The sequence below is a fragment of the Convolutriloba macropyga genome, chromosome 13 (genome assembly GCF_964194025.1).
Source record: "Convolutriloba macropyga chromosome 13, txConMacr16.3, whole genome shotgun sequence".
Taxonomy (NCBI): Eukaryota; Metazoa; Xenacoelomorpha; order Acoela; family Convolutidae; genus Convolutriloba; species Convolutriloba macropyga.
The window spans coordinates 29,956,723-29,979,911 of record NC_134480.1 but is presented as its reverse complement, the minus strand read 5'-3'; the positions used below and the strand labels follow the sequence as shown (position 1 = coordinate 29,979,911).

At 33.9% G+C, this 23,189-nt stretch overlaps 1 protein-coding gene across 1 annotated transcript; it reads right to left on the bottom strand.

Moving 5' to 3' along the window:
- Nucleotides 1-4,546: 4,546 nt before the first annotated feature.
- Nucleotides 4,547-22,277, bottom strand: LOC142351687 (uncharacterized). The gene is made up of 4 exons (XM_075403827.1): nt 21,965-22,277; nt 19,895-20,107; nt 16,398-17,260; nt 4,547-4,942 (listed from the first exon to the last, which is right to left on the bottom strand). The coding sequence occupies exons 1-4, from the start codon at nt 22,275-22,277 to the stop codon at nt 4,547-4,549; spliced, it is 1,785 nt and encodes a 594-aa protein (XP_075259942.1).
- Between the last annotated feature and the right edge of the window lie 912 nt (nt 22,278-23,189).

Below are 23,189 nucleotides of genomic sequence, written 5' to 3'. Positions count from 1 at the left end.
TCAAAGAAACATCAAGAAACTTACAAGTTTTCTTTATTAAAGTTTCAAAGAACGAAAGAAGATTTTATCTGACGAACTTTATTGCTGTGTTGCTATGTAATGGCCACAAAACTAAACTCAATTCTAATTTATTTTTGGCGCTATCATTATCTTATTGACCTATCAATCATATGTCCTATCAATCATATTGACCTATCAATGGACTAGCTGAAAGAGCAGTTCAGACATTGAAGTGGACACTTCAAGCGTGGAGTCCCAATAATAATGTGTCATTTGGAGCATTCCTGCAAATTGCACTGATGACACATCGCAACACTTCAAAGACGAGGAGCAAAACTCCAGTTGAACTCTTGTTGGGACGCAGAGTGAGACTACCAGCAATAGCAGATTTCGACTTGTGCGAACCCATTCTATTCAAGGCCAACGAAAAGACAAAGACAGTTCCTGCCACCTTCATCATCAGGAAGGGCTTGAACACATCTTTCATTCAACCCGAAAACTCAGCACGGACCATTCTGGTGAGCGACAACCAAATTGCGAGACTAGACGAGGATAATGTGAAAACTGAACCTGCAGTGGAAGAGACCATATCTCAATCAGAACAACAACTTCAGATAACAGATGTAGGACCTTCACTTCAAGATGAAGCTTCTGCAGCCACATCATCTGCAGAGCACCAATAACCCGAAACTTCAGAGCCTTCATGAACATCAACAAGAAACAGAAAACAACCCGACAGATTTGGAGAACCTATACCCACAAACTTGCTTAAAAAAAGAAGGGGGGATGTGATGGTTTCAAAGAAACATCAAGAAACTTACAAGTTTTCTTTATTAAAGTTTCAAAGAAACATCAAGAAACTTCGAAGTTTTCTTTATTAAAGTTTCAAAGAACCAAAGAAGAACTTACCTGACGAACTTTATTACTGTGTTGATATGTAATGACAACAAAACTAAACTCAATTCTAATTTTGTTTTGGCGCTATCACTATCTTATTGACCTATCAATCATATGTCAGAAGTAAATTCTCCCACCAACAGAAACCTGATTCTAACATCCACCGACCTCCAACTAATGAACTCGATTGTACCCAAGCCATATATGATTCTCATGAAATGTTGATGAAAATAGAAAATCATCTCCGGGATTCGGAGTTAAGATCTATTCACATGCCAATCATGTAAAATATTTTTAGCTAATCTAAATTTTCTCTGTATATTTTCGCATAGATAACTACTATAAATACAAGCTAATTTTTGTATATATGCAGTTCAAAATTTATTTTAAAATTCAATTTATTGAATTCTTTGACCCGTGTTATCGACCACGACAATTTCCCTTCCAATATTTTCCCATCTTGTTCAAGTAGCATTTTTAATTAAAACGGTTTTTTTTCAATTTGTTAAGTTTTTCAAAAATTTGCTGCTTTGTTGTTGATCTGCACTGATTTTTTAAATTACGATGTGCATAAATTTTCTGCACTGATTTTTTAAATTACGATGTGCATAAAGTTTTTAAATTTTCTTGTTTGGTTTACATTTGTTGGGCATTGCATATTTATTTTGATTGCTTCCATATAAACACTTTGTGGTAAATGTTCGTTCTATTGGCTCCAACAGACGTATGGATAAAACTGTTTCTTTTGGCTACTGCTACATTGCTCATACGAACTTTTCAAAAATTTTTTTCATTTGCTGCAAGTGGCTACAATTAACTTGCGTAAAATTTTTTGCCGTCACATGTACAAAGTTTGGCTATCTCAAAAAAAGAAAAAAAACAAATACAAAATTAATCAGTGAATTAACAGACCACTGTTATTTTCCTGCAATTTAATTCGATTCCGTTTAAACACTCAAATATTATTTTATCACACATGACAATTCACATGGTAAAGATTTATAAATTGGACCAATTAATAAATTGAGTACTATTTAGTTTTATCTCAAGAATAAACTTTTGCTAAGCATGTGCATTCAAACCCAGAATATTTGCTGATTATGAGGTTTTTCGAAAACAGTTTAAGATTGTGGGGGATGAAGCCTGATCATGACAAAAACTTTTCCCTATCTTGAAAATTTGCAAAAAAAATCGTTTAGGCATTCCAAAAACCAGTAAAAAGAGTAAAATACATGACGGAACAAAACAAAACAAAACAAACAACAAGATGAAATTACTATGATTCAGCAGTGGAAAAAATGACACTCAAATCTGGAGACTCAATAATGACGAGTTCTCGTTCGATTTTAGAGGTCTGATTTTTTATCCAGATGATATATCGATTAATAAAGAGATATTGCTGGAACAATGTTGGCTAGAAAAAAGAACTGCGCCATTCAAAGACATTGTCTTGAACAACTGTTTCCGGGAATGAGAACCTTGTAGCAGCAAAGGAGAATCTAGGTCACCGATCAGATAACTTTCTTTGATTTCATACTAGGTCAGATAGGCTTCTTAGTAATAATATTAGGTCATATATGATTTCTGATTTGTATGATTTCTTAGTAGTCATACAAAGATCATAAATGATTTCTTGGAAATCATACAAGAATCATACAATGCAATTGAAAACCAAAAAAACTGTATAATTCCCAGTTTTGGTGAACATGGAAAAATTTTTTGGAAATCATGCAATGTTATATATAGAAAGATCTTTTCTCCCCCCCCGCTTAGTTAGGCAGCCCCCATTTATACATGTTTAAAAATATTGTTTACGCTAAGTTTATACATGAACATATATGATGAACAATATGCTTTTATTAAAAGCTAGCACAACTATAGTTTGAAAGTATTACGTATTTCAACCAAAATTTGTTGCATATAACGCAAGCATCCATGAAAACTTCCGTATTATATCCTTTTTGACGTTATCGGCTACAATAAGGGCTCGATTTTTATATTTTTTGACACTCTTGCTTCAATAAAATGCAAGTATCGCTTGTAGCATTCGCGAACATTTAGATTTTGGGGGTGCTAAATTAACGGCTATATATTGTATATAGATCTGGGTGGTGGGCTAGCAGAAAAGATTCCTATGGAACATAAAACATAGAAGTAGAAATCAAGTATGGACAGTATGAAATCATAAATGATCTTTGTTTGAAATCAAGGAAGCTTCAACCCGTGAATGACTTAATGTGCTTGAACTAAGAACACCGTTTGACGAAAAATATTAGTGAACACAAAGTAAGCCAAAGTAAAAGTACGCCGACATAAAAGCAAGCCGAAAGTTATGTAATCTATCAGAAATATTGCATTGTTAACTGTCAAATTTAACACTCCAGGAGCAACCTAATTTAGCACCTCCAGGGGCAACTTAAAATACGGGTATCCCAAAATTTTTGGGCTTACTTGACCTCATTTTCAAAGTTCGGCTTGCTTGCCTATCGGCTTGCTTGACCACCAGCTAAAATATTATTTTCCTCACTGAGCACAAATGTTTGTACAAAAGCTTATACCTTCAAACTAATGTGTTTTGCATGGCCTATCAACAAGCTGAAATTTAAAAAAACCGGTGTTAAAAGGAGCCAAATTTTAATTTTAATAAATGGTTAATTTGCGAAGCCAACTAAATTTAACCCACAAAATGAGAATAACAAACTTTAAACCAATTATAACCCTGTATCTCCAGAATAAAATTTTTCATTTCTTACCAGTATGATAAATCTGAAACGATGAATTAATTAATTATACTGCAATTATCGCGGGCCACGGTCATGCTTCAGTGGCTCATGGGAGTTGATTTGGGCTCTTTTCTGTTGTTGCCCCTAGTCCATTTGCTTCCCCACTTATACATGTTATAGCATATTGCTTGCATTTCATGCACATACATATGCAATTATGCACAAACGGCACTTAAAATTTAATGATGCAGCGAAGTTTTGAAATTAAAACATTTAAAGTAAGTCAAGTTTGCGTATAATATGGGCAAACAACATATAGTACGTATATTTACTATTTTCGCGCCTATCTTTCATATGATTGACTTTATGACACTAATTTTTTTGACAACCAAAAACAAAAATCCGTCCAATGGTCTACCGATACTGGCAAATTATTGTGACTAAACTGAAGCATATCTAAGGACAAAAAAGTACATATTTGGGGTAGGGTTGAAACAGATTGGTTATATAGGACTGGAGGGACAGAAAAGATCCTCGATTTGCAGCTGTCAGAACCGAACATGATATCAAGTTACCCAATCAAAAACTCTTGTTTTAAATAACTAACAATTTATGGTAATTAAAAACAATTTAATGTTTTCGGCGCTTTTTGAATCAGCTCAGGATTCGTCGCATTTTTTTAAATGTCGGCCGTTTTGACTGAATGGTTGCGATATCCATTGGAATTAAAAGCATATTGCCATTATAATGTAAAAGACCTGATACTCTTACTAATGGTACTTGACAACACTCAAGACCGTTTGATGACCTAGAAAGTGAGCTTTGTTGTTTTTGTTAGTTGAATTCTCTGGTGTACTTTAAAACAATTTATTATTTTAAAATATCAATAGATTCCATTGGTGGAGACGGAGGGTGGGGGGACAATTTCAATACTTCTGCAATGAAAACCAACCATTTGTGTCAGGAGTGACCGCAACTGTCAGCGATTCCACTTCCCCTATAACTTTGAAGATAACCTCCACAGTCTGTCGAGATCCAATCAATTCTGAATGCGAGACAGTAGGCGTTAAAAATTCCACACTTGGGAATCGATATATCCTTTCATGCGGGTTTCCTTTCACGCCTTTGAATCGAGGGTAAAACTTCAAATTCAACTCTTTGGTTCGATCCAGATTTTCAATAGAGCAGATAGAATCTTTATCCGGACATACTATGTCTCCCACAACCATTGTACCATTCGGGAACATAGGTGGATGGTTTATAGATACAACAATATCGTCCATAAGGCCATAATAGAAAATAGTTACATCGATTCCAGTCAGCTGTAAAGAGAACTGTTTTTAATTGCTCTCGAACAAAATTTGAAGCAATTATTCTAATCGTGAGTGAGCGCTTTATGCAAAAATTCCGCGTGGCCCTTTTGATTTTTTTGCCAAAGAAAGTAAAGCTAAATTATGAACTCAATTCAAACCTAATTTATTGTAGGCTGCAGAAACACGTTAGAAAATGTCTGATAAGTTTTTAAAAATTGACGAAGTTTCCGTGGATATATTTGACAAAATAGAATGAACAACAGCAACAATAGTTTTCATCAATCTTGAGTATAATTTGCGAAGAACTGTAAAAATGTGCTTAAGTGAAACCATTCGGAATAATCGAGAGAACAATAGTTTTCTTACAGAACTCTGTGTGAAGTTATATAAAAAAAATTGAAAAAGCATGAAAAACTATAATGAGTTCCGTGGCCTTTGGTTACTGACAATAAATATATTGCAGACAACCAATCATGACTAGCTAAGTAAATCAAAGTTTGCTTCAACTGGCATTTCAACGGTAGAGACAGGGATGATTCAATACTGACTAGAATGATTAGATTTTGATTGTTGTCGAAGAGTAATTTAATCTGTTTGCTATCACTGATTACTGTTGGAGGAATTTTGAGCAAGGACTAAGCAATATAGTCAGGTAACCAGAGATAAAGGAGGAGAGAACAACTCAAATCAAAAGGCACGGATTTTTTTTAACGGGCCCATTTTTGATCATTTTTCTGTCTAGTTGTTAGCTAAAAATGTCTTTTTCTTCAACTTTGCACCTTTTGTTTTTTTCCTGTCTAGTTGTTAGCTAGTCTCCTTTTTCAGAGGTCATCTATCACATTATTTGTGTTCAAAAAATGCGCAATTGATCATTTCTTATTTCCACGGATTAGATATTGGTTTCAACGGCACCGTTTTCCCGCAAAGTTTAAATGAATTTTTGTTTTCCGTCCGTTTTTTGTCGTTTGTTTTGTAGACCAAAATCAAATGCTGGATAATGACAGTTGTCAGTGACTTCATATAAGGGTATGATTGAACATGAACCAATTTAAAGATTTCAGTTGATAGTTAATAGTTTTCATTATATGAATTTATTTGTGTTCAAAATATATAAACGTATTTTCTAACCTTTTGTTCTTTCTTGTATACTTGATAACGAGTCATAAATGTTTTTCTATCTAAATTTTATTTTCAGTTTAAGTGAAATATCACTCTTTTTTTACTTTATTATTACGTTTTTTTTGTCAAAAAAAGACATTGAGTACTGGATGTAAATAATGTTTCTTGTTGTTAATTGGTTTTGTCGTTTGTCTTGTCTAGTGGTCTTGAAAATTCCAGATGTCAGCGGCCCTTTAATATGGAATTATTTATTTTACGAAGTGTTCTGAGTTGGAAGCATTTTTTTTTCATTAAAACGAGAATTAAATTTGGACAATATTTGTTTTTTTGGAAAGTTTTCTCTATCTTCCTCATTTGGTAGACAATTATTACAAAAACGTGGATGAACGGTGTCAGAACATTATGTGCAAACGCACCATACCGAGCCCCCTTGTTCTTTATCGATTCATTTGACGGAACACATATGTGGCCTGAACGAGTTCTGACAACGATTAGCTGTTCTTCGACTATTCGACAAAACTGTTGTCATTTTTCAACCGAGAATTTTTTGCTAATTCTCCTCTCAACATTAGTTTTTTTATTTCAATGCGGAAGGAATATTTTTTTATATGTAAAGTTTGCCCACTTCTTCTCAAAGTTGACACCTCTTAAGACATCACTCAGCAACTGCACTCCCGGACTGAAATGTTTGGGTTAAGGAAAATTAGCACCCATAAGCACCCATAATTTAATAAGAAAGCCAAATTTAGCTATAACCGCACTATTTAAGGTCACAAAAAAACTTTTAAAAGATGAAAACCCATTATTGCCATTACCACTTGGTTTCTTAAGTCCTAGAGCAACAAAACTTTATATTGGTTCATAATCTTTTTCAATGGTCTAATTTATAGAACATTATTGGACAGTTCTTGAATTCTCATTAACAAAAACAATTAGAGCTAATGGAATTTTTATAAAGACAACAGAAAACTCATGAGGCCAGTTCAAACAAACGATAAAAACTTCCTTCCTGGTGCAGATCGCTCAATTTACTAAATTGAAATTGAATCTGATCAAATTGATTGAATCAAAATGTTATTATAGCTGACAGAATGATAGAAAATAGCACTAATACTTCGTAGATTTGCAGTTTCGAAACGATTAAAATACAAAAACAGACCAAAAAATTCTCTTTTTAAAAATTGCCGAAACGATATATCTTGATCAAATAACTGTAAAAATTATTGCTGATTGCATTATCTGCTCTAAATGAACTTTCAATTAGAATGACAAGCACTTTGTTGACTCTTTGAATCTCTTTGAACTAAAGTAAAGAAAGATCGTTTTGAAAGTGAGGAAAGTCATCTTTGAGAGTGAGGTAAGTCAGGTGTGCAGATTTGACCAAAAAGTTAATCGCGCAAAAGAACAAAACACTCAATCCACTAACAGTAAAAATAAAATTACAAACTTAATTTGCTCAAAACGTGCTTAAAAAATGAAAAAAAGCAGGTTTTGAAGTGATCGTGACAGCATATAGTCACAACAAAAAAATCTGAAGTCAAAAAGATACACTGCACGACCAATCCTGAACTACATATCATAGACTTCTCATAGGCTTAAAATAAAATTATACTTAGAAAGGACCAACAATGAAATGGAAAGCCTATTTAGAAAAAACCACGGTCTGTGTTTTTGATTGCTTTTTGCATTGTTCTTAGGATAAATTTGTTTCTCAAATTGTTGATCTCATAACCGGCTGAATTTTTTAAAAGTGCTGCAGCACGTTCAACAAAAATAATGCTTTTTGTTTCTGTGCACGTCTAAGTTCAGTGCTTAAAAGGCAAAGTTTAAGAAACGTGAAATCGCTTAATAAAAAGAATTTTTAGTTTAAAAGCCGAACAATTTTTGGTTTTCCAAAATACAAACAGAAATTTTAATAGCACAGGAAAACAAATTTTAACCATTAAATAGCTGGCAATTTTTTTTGGCTCCGTATGCCGTCTTTATCTTCCATATTGACAAGTTACCCTTTCAACATTGATTGTGGGTTCTACCAGTTATAAAAACTTTGAGGGTGTTATTTTAAAAACTGTTTTTGAACCAATTGAAGACTCTATTTTTTTCCATTTTGGCTCAATTAGGTTCAGCAAGTTAAGCTCAATGGGAGTCCTGAAACCAATTTCTCAACTTTACTTGAGATGATTAAGACAACCATTCTGCGTCTCAGCCAAACAACCGAAAAAAATGAGCACACAGCTGGAAAGTTTTATGAATTTGAAATTATAATAAATTGAGATCCATTTAAATTATGCGGCTGAGTAACAAAAATCAAGCAACTCAACGTGATGAATTTAAACTTTATTTTGGAAACATCAAAGATAATCAGATAAGCATCGCTGAGAAAATCACGAAAAATTTAACGAATAGTTTGAGCATAACGCAGATGAAGTCAGATTCAACGCAAACAGCATTCAAAAATTTGGGAGAAGCGTACGACAGAGATGGATAAGAACCCAAACTGCAAAAAATCGTTCTGAAATGACTGCTAATGAGCGTTATAAAGTATGTTTTTAATTTGACTTGTTGTTAAATGTTACGGAACTACTACTGAGTTATCATGAAAGTTTATTTGTTTAAGTAGAAAATATTTCTCGATCAACGTAGAAAGAAACAACGAGGCTCGGCAATGTGCGTTCATACATAATCTTCCGACACCGCTCATCCACATTTTGGCTTAGATGTCTATCAAATGAGGAAGAGAGAGGAAACTTGCAAAAACTCAAATTTTGTTCAAAAATAATTGGTGCACGAATAAAAAAATGCTTCCAACCCAATTCACTTAGTAAAGAAAATAATGTCACCTTAGAGGGCTGATTAGACCTGCCATTATTAAATCAACAAAACAAGACAGACACCAAAATCAAATAACAACAACAAACATTTTTTTAATCCAAAAATCACCATCTATGTTTATGAAAAAAACTTAATAACGAAATCAAAACAGCGTCACATAAAACCTAAACTAAACAAACTGACTTGCATTTCACTCGAAAACACATAGGACAATTCTTTTATGAGACTTGGTGCTACGTGGACACAAAGGAACAGAAAAAAGCAAAGTTAAAAAGTACAGTTAAGTTTTTGAAAACAAATTATTTCAAATAAAGAAAACTATTCGACATCGACTGAAATCTCTTACTTCATTCATACATCCATCTGAAGTAATTGATTATCCAGAATATAGCTTACTTCTCCCAAAAATATCGACTGAATAAAAAAATTTCATTTAACTTTTGCGAAAAAAGGGAAACCCATAATCAATTCACTAGAAGAACTTATAATCAATTTGAACACAAATATTGTGATTTGTGACCTTCGAATATTTAAGACTAGGTTATTAACACCTGCCTTGACACCTGCAATTATCCAGAATTTTCCAAACTACTACAAAAATACGGCGAATAAAAACAATTAAATTCCATTAGATTCTGCAAGTAGACGGTGTCGAAGCAGTTAAAAGCATAATCTAATCACTGAAAAAAATTATTTGCGCGTTTTTGCTTTCGTTTTAACCACCAATATTGTGCTATCTGACCGGTAAAAAAACTGACAGGAAAATAAAAGGAACCTCACAAATGGGAAAATGACGATAAATTTGTTTTTTTTTTTGCGAAAACTCGTACTATCAAAGCCAAAAAAAACATTACCTAAAGCATAAAACAGCATAAATTATTAAATTTTAGTCCATAAGGAAAAGGAGGCTCCTTATTTTTATCTACTTTAAACTACAAGTTGACCAAAGAGAAAAAGTGGCAAATCTGAGTAATCCATTGTTTATTTTGAACAGAACTTTTTTTAAAAGTTAAAGTGACATTAAGCTTTCGACAAAAAAATAGATAGGTTTCCTTGATACCGTAAAGAACCACCAAATGGAACAGGCATTAGTAAGTCTTGATTTCAGTTATTCTTTTAAGTTTTAAACATAAAGAAAGCATCAAAATGCGAAAAAAAATTTAAAAGGACACTGAGTTTTTTAAAATCCAATTGTTTTTGGACTGTAAAAACTAGTTTTGATTTGACGAAAACTACCCATAGTTTAATTAAAAGAGGGCAAAATTACAGAAAACATGAGCGGAACAACAAAAGTAGGTCAAATGTTCACAAAACTTTAATCCTCGAAAACTCAATTGAAAAACGAAATTCAGAAAAAATCTTTTGAATAATATATTCTACACTGACGGGCTTTCTAATGATATTACACATAACCCTATACAATGAATATATCGATCAGCCAAAATTGACTCAACAAAAACACCCAATGAGTATTTAATTCCTTCCTCGTTAAAAAGAGTGGGAACAATAACAAAATCGGAACAAAAGAAAAAGTTATAAAGTTCACTGTTTTAAAGATTGACAAAGAATGCCGCAATACGGCCTTTGAGATGTCCTGCAAAATTCTGAACCTGGCATAGTTAAGCAAAATTGCGAAAAGGTAAAACGGATTATAGGATTCGACTCAATAGACCGAGTATAGTGTCTTCAATTTTATCATATGTATTGCAAGTTTTTGATAATTTTAATTATAAAAACTTCTGCAAAAATATTTGAAGAAATCCTGAAATAGGATGCTCGATTTTTCCGTCGCAGTATCTTGAAAAATTAGGTTCAATATGCATAATCTCAAAGTTGAAATAAGGATGCTCGTTAATGTGCGTTCGCACATGATGTTCCGACTCGAGCTCATCTACACTTTTGACTTAATTGTCAACCAAAAGAGGAGATAATAAAAATAGTAGTTTAAAATGAAAAAAAGTTTAAAAACCTAGCTAAATAATGAAATACATAATGTCATGCCTCATTACAGCGCTAACGAGATCTGTCATTGAAACAACTACGAGAAAAAAACAAACAACAAAAGAAGCAAAAACAAAAATTTCACGGCTATAACTAAATATCTAAATTTGAACACACCTAGTAACAACGCCAAAGTGTAATCGGATAAAACCTTAACTGCTTAAATTTACTTTGTCCATACTATACAGCAGATGGCAACTTTCTTTAATGAGACTAGGTAACAAAGTCGACAAAAGGAAATAATGAGACAAAATTCAAATAATGAGACTAGGTAACAAAGTCGACAAAAGGAAATAATGAGGCGAAATTCAAAAATCAATGAACATTTTCTAAACCAAATAATTTCTAAAGTCTTACGGACTACAGAAGCAGAAAAACTCAAAAAAGTAAGCAAATTGCGAAAACACAAATCATTGAAGCCATTAAAATCATTAGCTATTATCTGAATACTGTGTATTCTTCACTCTACTTTTCATTCATAGTAATTGAAATAAATTGGTGCTGAAAGATGATATAAGTGCTTTTGGGCCACATCAAGAAGAGAAAAAGAAACACAAGTACACCACTAAAACTTTTATTTAAACGCATATTGTCCACATAAAAAACATCAGTTACGACATGATGTCGCCAGACATTTAAATTTTTCGAATACAACAAATTGAATGAGACCTCTCAATGAAGAGAATAAACTACAAGTTGACAAAAAACAACAAAAATTGAAAAAATTGAAAATGTATAACATCATAAAACTTAAGCTTTTTCGCTAAAAAATGACTGCCTCGGGAAACCTCAATCCTTGAATTTTCAATTACAAGCTTATGAGACCGGTCAGCAAATCAAGCCTACCTAAAATGTTAACAAAAATTGGGCAAAAACTTCTAATTCAAAAAAAATTGAGCGAGAAAAGTGTCGAAACCATTAAAAAAATAATTTTTCGGTAAGGACTTTTCAATTATCGATTTATTTTTTGACAGCACGGGAATCTTTTTCAACAATATGACTTCAAAAATCAATAAATATGAACAAATACACTGAAACACCAAAATTTTTGAGAAAATCGGTGGTATCAACGTCATTAAACTCAATTGCTTTCAACGGAAGGCAATAAAAGCGCTCGATGGGAGCATAAGAGTTATGCCTCGAAAGTTAAACCACAAGAGTTAAACCATAAGCTTTTCCAAATAATTTTTCGGTTAGGACTTTTCTATTATCGATTTTTTTCGTGACAGCATGGGATTCTTTTTTATCCACATGACTTCAAAAATCAACAAATATGAACAAATACATTGAAACCGCGACATTTCTGAGAAAATCGGTTGTATCAACGCCATTAAACTCAATTGCTTTCAACGGAAGGCAAAAAAAGCGCTCAATGGGAGCATAAGAGTTATGCCTCGATAGGACGACAAGATGTTTATCATTGATATTACGATACCAAAGGACATTGCAATAAGTCATTGACTATGAAAACAACTAAAAATACAGGCAAAAACCAGAGATTCAGTAGAAAAGTGCGAGAAGAATGTGTCGAAGCCATTTGAACCATATGCTTTTCTTTGAAAACTTTATCTATGATCCAGTGAAAAAATTTTATAAGCAACTGGGAACTAACACTAATATGATAATGTGATTAGATTTCAGAAGAACCAGAGCAAATCCAAAGGTTTTCCAAATATCCAAAAAAATATTGAAAACTCGTGCATCGAACATATCAAACCAATAATTAGAAGAGAAAGCCGTAACTTGAATAATTTTGTAGAATTCAAAAAGAAGAAAATGCGGTAATTACTGAGAAGTTCGTACAATTCACGAAGATAAGTTTACGATTGGTTAATGTTCAAAATTTTTTTCGAATTTTTTTTGAAGTTTTAACAGACATTAAACTCATTAGCTTACAACAGAAGTCATGGCATTACGCTCAAATATGACTTCATGAAGAGAAAAGAGTGTTTGTCAAGCATGGGTAATCGATAAAATCTCAAGTCTTATGACTATGAGAACAAAAACAAATACAGAAACCACAAAATCATTAGAAAAATGCAAGAAGATAGTGTCGCAGCCATTTAAACCAAAAACCTTTTATCTTAAAGTTTTATCTACGCCTCATTTAACATCGTTTCAAAACAAATGCGAGCCATCAATATCAGGATTTTGCGATAAGAATTCAACTGGAACCAAAAGTACAAAAACAAAAAATTAAAAAAAAAAATTGAAATTTGAAACCTTGTGGCATCGAATTCATAAAACCAAGGGTTAAAGAAAAACGGCAACCAAAATAATTTATATTGCAGTAAGAAAAAAGAAGGGGTTCTGGACTCTACTGATAATTTCTTACAGTTCACGACAAAATGTTTAAATATTTTTAATGTTCAAAATTCTTTTCGGAAATTTTTTTTAAAGTCTTAACAGACAATAAATTCAATAGCTTTCAAAAGAAGTCATTAAATACGCTCAGTAAAGCTCGATAGAAGGAAAAAGATGTTAATCATGCATTGGTAATAAATAAGATATCACAATAATTCTTATGACTATGAAAACAACAACAAATACAGAAAAAAAACCAAAAAATTAATAGAAAAGTGCGGGAAGAAAGTGTTGAAGCCATTTAAACCATAAACTTTTCTCTGAAAACTCTAACTATGATCCATTGAACGTCTTCTTCAAACCAATGGGAGCTATCCATTGTAGGATATTGTGATAAATTTTCAACAGGATTCAAAAATACGAAATTATATGAATAAATTTAAAATTGTTTTTTTTTAAATCTTGTGGCATCGAAGTCATAAAACCCAAAGTTAGACAAAAAAAACCGCTAAACAAGTTAGTTTCGGTTTCAGTAAAAAGGATGGGGATGCTGTCAGTACTGAGCTGACTTACAGAAAATGAGTTTCAGATTGGTTAAAGGTCAAAAAAATTTTTGAAAAATTATATATAAAGTCTTAACAGCCATTAGCTGTCCAATCAAAGCCCTAAATAGCTTCACTAATTATATTTAAGAAACACATTCCACTTTTAGTCAACAATTTTATGCCATAGGGCTCCATAAAATTAGTAAAATCTCAAAAAGAAGGTCAAAATTTCATTAAAAAATACAAAACCTCAGGGTCGAAGCCATAAAAGACATGTGCGATTCCTTGAAAACAAGTTTTTTGTTCATTAGGCGTCGTTCGGCTTATCATTTAAGGTTTATCATTAACCAAACATCGATATGAGAAGTGACCAGTCTCTAGGTGACCTAAAAAATATGAAGTATTCTTAAAAAAACAGCTCTCAAATAGAATTCGAATTTCTTATGGTAAACTTTCCTATGAGATCAGAACTAGTCTTTTTGTCACCTTCCGTGTATTAGCAACACAATATTGACTCATTTTGTGGCGTGAAATATAATTTTGAATGAAAATTTATTATAGAAAACATCATAATTTGAAGAAAAATTACACTAAAAGTGAACGAAATCATCGACAAAAATTACACAAAAAGTGAACGAAATCATAAAAGTGAACGAAACCAAATATCAAGTGTTCAATCCTCGATAACTCCTAGAAAAACACGAATTTCAAAAAAATCTATTTTTTTTCATACTCTACGTTGGACAAGCTGTTTAATGATGCCACGCACATTTCTTTACGATGAATATCTCGATCGGCCAAAATTGTCTGAACAAAAAAAACGATTTGAGTATATATCTCCTTCCCCCGCAAGTGGGGTCGGAACAATAAACAGCCAGTCTCCAGCGAACTTAGGAGAGTGGCAAATCTGAATCTGTTGTTTCGCACTTGCTAAATCTTCAGGGACCCGGAACTTAAACTCAGGGAAAAAGTGAGTTTTTGGTGTAGATTTTTTCTCTTACAGCTTTGCTTTTATTGGAGGAAATTACCTCATTTTCTAGCTTTTAGAAAATGAGGAGAAAATTTTTACTCAGAGAATCGATATAACATTTGTCAAATAGACTGAACAATACAGTTATACTTATCTATTATAGATTCTATACAATAAGATAAAAATTTGAAAATTAATAAAGGTTTAAAACCATGTTTTGAGCAAAAATGAGAAAGTTCGGACTATTTTTTTCTAGGACCTGTTATAGTTTTTTTCAGAACTATTTTTGTTAAATGGTGACTCCTCTGTCCTAGATCTTTATTCTGCAGGGATAGTATATAATATATTGTCCCCAAAACATTGCTCTGTTTTGGTCGGGTAAAGGTAGCATATCTGAGTCAACAGATTAGCAAAAAACTGGTTTGAGTTAGTGCCTAACCTCTGAGTTAATTTGAATGGTGAAACGTTTCGTCTTTTGCTAGTAAAATTCATAACGATAATAATAGCCGGCAGATTGCCGGAACAGCTGCGAAAAAATAGACTTTCGTGCCGTATTATGGACATAGAAACAGATACAGATATAAGTTGAAAAAGTTATCGACGCCGCTCAAAAAGCTATGTAAAAAAATTAAACGATAAATTTATAAAGCTTGTTAAGATTCATTGCGCAGAAGCCTTTTCATTGGGGACCCTTATTACAAATAAGTTCCTTTAACCTCCAACTAATTCAAATTAAACTTAAATTTTTAGGTGCAAAAGTCATTTTTATTGAGTGAGGTAAGTCACTTATAATCAAAACCTAAAAATTTGTGATAAAGTGAGTGAGAAATGACGTCACGCGCGCAAAAGCAGTTAGTGAGAGGAAGAAGTCATTCAAAAAATTTGACTTTTTCAGCTTTGCTGTGTGAACAAATGTAAAACGAATGTAAAAATAGCGTCAGACGACGAAACAGAAAACATAGCTGGACAAGTCCTGACGTACATTTCAAAGAATTTTCATTGACTAAACAGAAAACTAGACCAAGAACGGACTATGAATGGTTTGGGAAAACCATTTAGAAAAAAATCTGATCCAAAAAATCGAAAAAATCGAAAAAGTGAAATTGCCGCATGTGAACAAAAAACCACTAGCCAGAAAGCGAATTTTTGTTCAAACACCATTTTCTCCCTCTGCTTTAATTTTAGAGCGAAAAAATTTCACGCCGCAAAACCACTCAAACAAAAAAACATTAATTTTTTAAAAATTTTTGTCTTATTTTTTATCCTTTTACAAAAACTCAACTGTTTTCTCACGTGTACTTGCTGTCACGCAATCTTTTTAAACCTTAAAAACAAACCAATATCAACCCCCTGCCCCCACCCCTATTTGCTAACCAACTTGAACTGCTTCCCAAAGGCATCACACGACTAGGCTTTTTTGCCTTTTGATGTCCTTTTGAGTATGTATATGTAAACCTCATTGAACAATGCTGTTTTTTTATACATACTTGAGAACAATTTATTATTTTTATTAATCGCGTTTTCGCTCCTCTTCCTGTTTCGGCGTGACCAAAATCACTACTCCAATTTGACTTCAAAAATCATGAAAATGTGTGAACAGATCTTAAAAAAAAGACAGCGCCCCAATACAATTCAAATTCTTTGAATTGTAAAAAAAACGAAGAGCACCGCAATATAGCTACGCTCAGCTTACAGCTTCGCAGCTATAACAATAGAAAACAGATCCCTGTGGCATTATTGCAACGTTGTCGACTCGTCCAATTGCAATTGGAGCAATGGTCCAGTCACATGACAGGAACCCAGTAACGCTGGTATTCAACATTTTCCCGATCAATTCCGGTGGAAACCTTAGAACAATTTCCTGTCGCGCCATCATCTCGTCCTTGTACTGTCCAAAGTTGGAGATGACGTCATATCGAAACTGATCACCGGTTGCGTCAACTCGAAGAGCCATTAGGACCCATCCATTATCAAGAATGATTTGACGCTTTGCAAAAACAGGTGAACAAGGTAAGGTTGCCTCAACAAATTCTGTAATGTTTTCTCCATTTCCACTGACTGCTACTGCTACTATTTTGTATCTATCTCCAGAAACTAACGACTGAAACTCAAAATTGAACTCCGAGTCGTCAAATACTGCAAACGAAGGCAGGAATTTCAAGGGCTCGGGGTCAATTGACACTTTCAAGTTGTCGTAACGTCCGCTGATTGAGACAAAACCTTTTAAAGTATTGGGCGTAATTTCTGTCAACTGAATTCTAGGTTTTGCAAGTCTGGTGTATGCATGCATCTCAAAAGGGTCGCTGTATTTGCCAATAGTTGAAAGAGCCCTGACTTGGACCGAGTACAGAGTTCCAGGAATCAAGTTGATCAGTACAATTTGAACAAATGAGTCACTGATCGGTGATAAGTCGAGATCTAATTGAGGAGCGTCTTCCGGGAGGAGCTTGACTTGTAGTTCAGATGGGTTGTTTTCAACGTCAGCGGATATTACAATTGCGGTTTCTGTCTGTGATACTGACTTCACATCCAGGATGCCGGGTTCGTCCACCAATCCTGAATTATAACTTTTTGTTTGGTAAATACAAGCTAGGATACCGCATTTGTAAAACTTTTTGCAATCAATACCGCATAAAAGTGTTGAACGACTCCCAATACAAGAATTTGTAAATGCATAGTATAATAATGAATTACAACATTTGCTTGCTGATAAGAATAAAGACTATCGAGGAAGTATTTCTTTTTCCTCACTTTAGAATATGCTCTTCCATAAATCTAATGTTTAGACATCTCAATGACAATCAAAATGGGTTTGTTCTCGATTGTAAGTAATATTTGCACTCTATCGAAATACATCGAAAAAATTACTGCGGATCTCACTTGCGCACATTCACTTATAGATAGAATAAAGGGTTAGACATAAAAAGATGAAATTAACATAGCCGGCAGATTGCCGGAAAATAGCCGCGGTAGAGGCTTGTGGCCTTCCATGAATTGAAACAGCTAAAGAAATAAGATAGACAGATCGACCAGCAGTCCTTTAAAAGACCACTAGACTTTTTAGGTTAGATTCGGACTGTCAATTTTATGACACATACGGTCTATAAGGAGAGCTTTTTCAAAATTCATATTCGAGAACACAAACTCAAGACTAATATTCAAGAATTAGGGCATATAATTGCAACTACTTAGATGCACACTATTGATTTTTAATAAAAATTTTCATAAAATTTAAAGTTGCATAAGTGAGTTCAGTAGTCATTTTTTGAGTGAGGTAAGTCACGCAATTGACCTAAAAGCAGAAATGGCGTCACGCACACAAATTTTAATTGCAGAGCAATAGAAGTCACTGAAGTCAATTCCAAGAAGTCAATTCCAAGAAGTCAGGTCGTAAGAATCATCGATGGAGACAACGAATTAAAAACATAGCCGGTAGAATACCGGAAACGACTCGAATCGTCGTGCAAAATAATCTATTTCCTAACTTTGACAAAATCAGAATATCGATAAAAACACTAGAAATAACAAAAACAGTAGACCAATATAACATAAAAAGCGTTAAAATTTTTTCAGTTCAGGGGTGTGGGTAGGTGGTGGTGGGGGGGGGGGGGGGGGGTTGGTTGGTAGGTGGGGGCAGGTAGGTGGGGGTGGGGGTGTAGGTAGTTGGGGTGGGGGGTAGGTACCTTGCGGGGGGTATCTAGGTACGTGGGGGGAGGGTAGGTAGGTACGAGGGGGGGGGGTGTGTTTAGGTACGTGGAGGGGGCAGTTTTTTTGGGGGTAGGTAGTTAAATGGGATCAAATTTTCTCAAATTGACCTCTTCGCCTTGAATTACTGACTGTTACCAATTGCTATAGATTACAAACTAAGTCTAATGTTCGAAACCAGAAGTCAACAATCAAAAACGGAGGTAAAAGCTCGAATAGAAAGAAGTCAAAATTCAAGTCATGAAAAAACTTGCTTTCTGCTTTAAAAAAACCTGTAGAATATCAATACTCCTCTTCGAGTCGTAAAAAAAACCACGATGGCCCCAATAATAGCCGCTATCGCTTCGCGGCTATTAAAAAACAAAATTGGGCGAATTGCACTAAAACAACAGGCGAGCGGTTGACTTTGGTAGTGGCAAGCTGGGGCCCAGGGGCGCTGGCATTAGGGTGGGGTGAGCGGAGTTGGGGTCTCAAGGGGGAGGAGGGTTAGGCGTTGAGGGTCCAAATTGCCCGGTAGAGGAGGGTGAATGGGGCAATAGTGGTGGTGGGGGGATGACTAAGCGGGGGGATCAAACTCTTAAGATTATGAATCCTCCTTCATCTTGAATTTATGTCTCTTCTAAGCAGTTTTGCCGAATTGCACACTTAGAGACTAGTACGGCGTTACGCTCTAAAAGATCTGCTCAACCAATTAATGCCCTCTGAGATTTAATTGTATACCTAACTTTTGAGAATGGAAAGTTAAAAGCGATAAATGGAAAACACGTCGAGCAAAAAAAGCATAAAAAGGACCTCAGGATTAATTTAATTGCTACAATTTTTGTTTGAGAACAATATATAATTATGCAATGGATGTGACTTTTAGGAACTGTGAAAACTTATTTACTAAAAGTGGACATGAATATTTTTTTACTTTTAAGGAAGTATGAACAGAACTCTCATATTATTCGAATTTTGATAATATTGCTTGAAAATAGTTGTAACCGTTTTTTTATTTTGGTCTGCAGAAATTCATAGGCCTCGAAATCACTACTTTTGAGCTTTGGTATCGGCTCTGCAGGGATACCAAGCATTCAAGGGTATCATTAAACACTAAAAATCCAAATTTAATTGGTTTTAGGACCAAAGAATGAATTGCGTCAATGAACATGATAGGGACTCCCGGTAATCAATAATATCAAGATCTAAAAATTTATGGCAAAAAAATACATTTGCTTCTTTCGGTACCCCAACATCATCAACAAGGGAATTTTTATAATTAGGTGCCACTCCAAGCATCGCAAAAACTTTTACTCTCATTGAATTACCATCGAAACTTTGTGAGACAACTTGTGCATGCAGTGCTCGCGGTTGACTATATCAAATTTTTGAGATAGTTTCAACTCTTGATTGTCTATGCATCAAATATGCCTTAGCTCACGTATGATTGAAATGAAAAACAAATCGTTCATTCACGTGGGGGGAGGGGAGGGCAAAAGAACTTACTTCCAAATACCATGAGACCACATATGAGATTTGAACCCGCAGCTCGATGGCCTGATGGCTTCTCCACTTTTACATAGGAAGCAGGCAACAATAGGGGAAATGGGCAAAAAAGAGGCATCCAATGAAATCTATTCTTTTCCTCGGGAGAACCACAAAGAAGGCAATTGTCAGCTGAGTCACACGCGAAGAATTGCAGTTGAGTTATGGACTCTTCTGAAATATCATGCTTGGTGAGATCATTACGAGACTACGCCTCTGGCAAATAGAGTGGACTGGGCCATTAGGTCCATTTTACCTGTTTAAGTTCATAAAAGGTATCTTTGTACATGCAGAAAGGGCCCTACTGTGTGAAAAATTGAGACTAATCAAAGATTCGTCTCTCGACCTGTCTTAGGTCGCTCGATTCAACAGAATCAGTTTTTCTCCAATGATTTTGAAAAAAGGGATGAATCATTCAGTAAAAACTTTTTCATTTTCAAATCGTTTTTCAACAACAATGGATTTTTGTGACAGTATGACTTCAAAACAACCAACAAATATGAACAAATAATTTGAAACCACGAAATATTCAAAAGCCGTAATACCAAAGCCATAAAATATAATTCAATAGCCTTCAACGGAAGTCAATAATTAATAAGTTAAAAATTAGGCTTCAATGGGAAAACAATAGTTTTTGTCATTCCTAATTTATCAGTAAGTCATCACAATAAGTTGTGTGACCATGAGATCGACAACAAATACAGGCAAAAAACAAAAAAAATCAGTAGAAAAGTGCAAGAAGACAGTGTTGAGGCCATCAAAACGATACTTTTTTCTTGGGAAAATTTATCTATGATCAACTCAACGTTCTCTAAGCATAGGAGAACTGTCAAAAATAAGATAACGTGATAATAATTCAACGGGAACCAGAACTATGAAAAAATAAAAAAAAATTAAGAAAATTGAAAATTTGTAACATCGAAATAATTAAGACAATAGTTAAAATATAAAACCATTAAATCAATTAAATTTGGTTTAATTATGGCCGCAGTAGAATAGAAATGGGCCCTGTCAATAGTTAGATTGACATAAGGGTTCAGAAAACCAAACTAAACATAAGAAAATGCTGAAAATATTTTTTTCGAAAAATTATGTTCAAAGGCTTAACAGCTATTAGCTGTGCACTCAAATTTCTACATCGGTTCACTTACTGCTCTTCAAGAAGCCTATTGCTCTTTTAGTCAATGAGTCTATGCCATAGGTCTAGAAAATTTTACAGAAATCTTAAAAGAATATCAAAATTTAACTAAAAATTACGAAAACTCATAGGAGCTATAAAAATCATGAGCGATTCCTTGAAAACTAATTATTTGTCCATTGGGCACCATCTGACTGTAAATGAGGATTGTAATCAACCAAACCATGATTTGAAAAGTGACCAATCTCCAAGTGACTTGGAAAAAAATATGAAATTGTTTTTTTGAAATAACAGCTCTCAAATAGAAATCGAATTTTGTTTACAGTAAAATTCCCTATGAGACAAAAACTAGACTTTTTATGACTTTTCGACTGTTAGAAACACAAAATTGTTTGCTTTGTATTATCAAATGTAATTTTGAATTAATATATTTAAAGGAGAAAATCTTAATTTGAACGAAAGTTATGCTAAAAGTGAACAGAACATGCCAAACATCACTTGTTCACACAAAACTTTAAACCTCGATAACTCGAAAAAAACGAAATTCAAAAAAATCTGTTTAATTCCGAACTCTAGGCTGGACGAGCTTTTTAGTGATACCACTCACATTTCTCTACAATGAATATATCGATCGGCCAAAATTGTCTGAACAAAAAAACCATTTGAGTATATAGTTCCTCCCCCCACAAGTGGGGTCGGAACAATAACAAACTACGTAAATACGGCAAAACGAGGGGTGGCAGTCTCAGTTAAGGCTTCCAGGCAACAAATTACTTTTCAAATCAGTCCTATAAATACATCATATCTGGTGACTTTAGAACGTTACCTCATCTGAAACTGTTTTTGCCCCAGCTTGATCTTGACAATAGTGACAGTCGATTATTTTTGCTTACCAGTTTGTTCATCAGTCACTAGAATCAAAAGGTGTGAAACAAAAAGTTGTTCCTCAAGTTCAACTCTCACTTCCACCCTCTCAAAGTGCTCGGGAAGAGACAGCTCTACACACTGGCTTGGTTTGGACTCAGGCGATAAAGACAGCATCAAGGGGTCTTCTTTGGACGAATTCTGGTGCCTGACCTCGTTGTCATCCAATATGAGAAGGCTTTTGAATGTTGTCTTATCTTTTCCATTAGGTTGCACTGAAACAGATGATAGCAATAGAGCTCGCTGGTACTGTGCGCAGAAGCTAGCGTTATCTGCAGACATCTTTAATCAGAGATTATTCAGAGATTACATTTAATCAAAGCTTTTTTTCACTTTTTATAGTTACATCAAATAGGACATATTATGAATTGAATGGCGCTTTTTGCGCATGTCCTTCAACAAAAATACTTTCTCAAGCCACCACACTCAAAATTGAGACACCCTTTAAGTGTTTCAAGAAACCTTTCTCCTTGGTAGACAAGTCGTCAGCATTTGACCCTGTAAAGAGAGAGCCAGGTCAATTGTCAATTATGCGAAATGTACAAACAATAGGGATTACTCCTCATTGGTTACAAAATTAAAATCAAAAGACACAGATAACTTTGTGAACCAGACTTTAGTCAGATGCTGCATATTATAATAAAAATAAAGTAATAAAACAAAAACAAAAGCTAAAAATTAATTAAAAAATAAAATTAGGAATCACAAATAAAATCTTTAGTTTTTAGTTATTCCGGTTTGATTTTTTATTATTGTTAAAAAGATAAAAGTTTAGGAATCGCGAATTTCACCAACATACTAGTAGCGAAACGTAGCACGTAGCGCCGACAATATTTGAAATGAAAAGAAGCTGAAAAAAAGAGATATTACAATTTGATTGAAAATTACTAGATGAAAGTATGGGAAAATGGTGATTGCATTTCCTCCGCAAAGAATTCAGTTTTTTTTCTAATTTTAGCAATCCTGGTGAAAAACAAATTGCTGACTAATTTTTCTGCATATGAAAGTTAAAACCAGCAAAGGCAGATTATAATTTCAAAAAATTGGAAAAAATGAAAGCTGCTCTGGGTTGTAGACAAAACATATGCAAGCCAATTCAACTTAAAATAGAATTGTGAAATGAGAAGAAAAATGATAACAACGCAAACAAAAAGTGTTTGAACCTTTTTTTCTTATTTCACATCAGAAACTTTT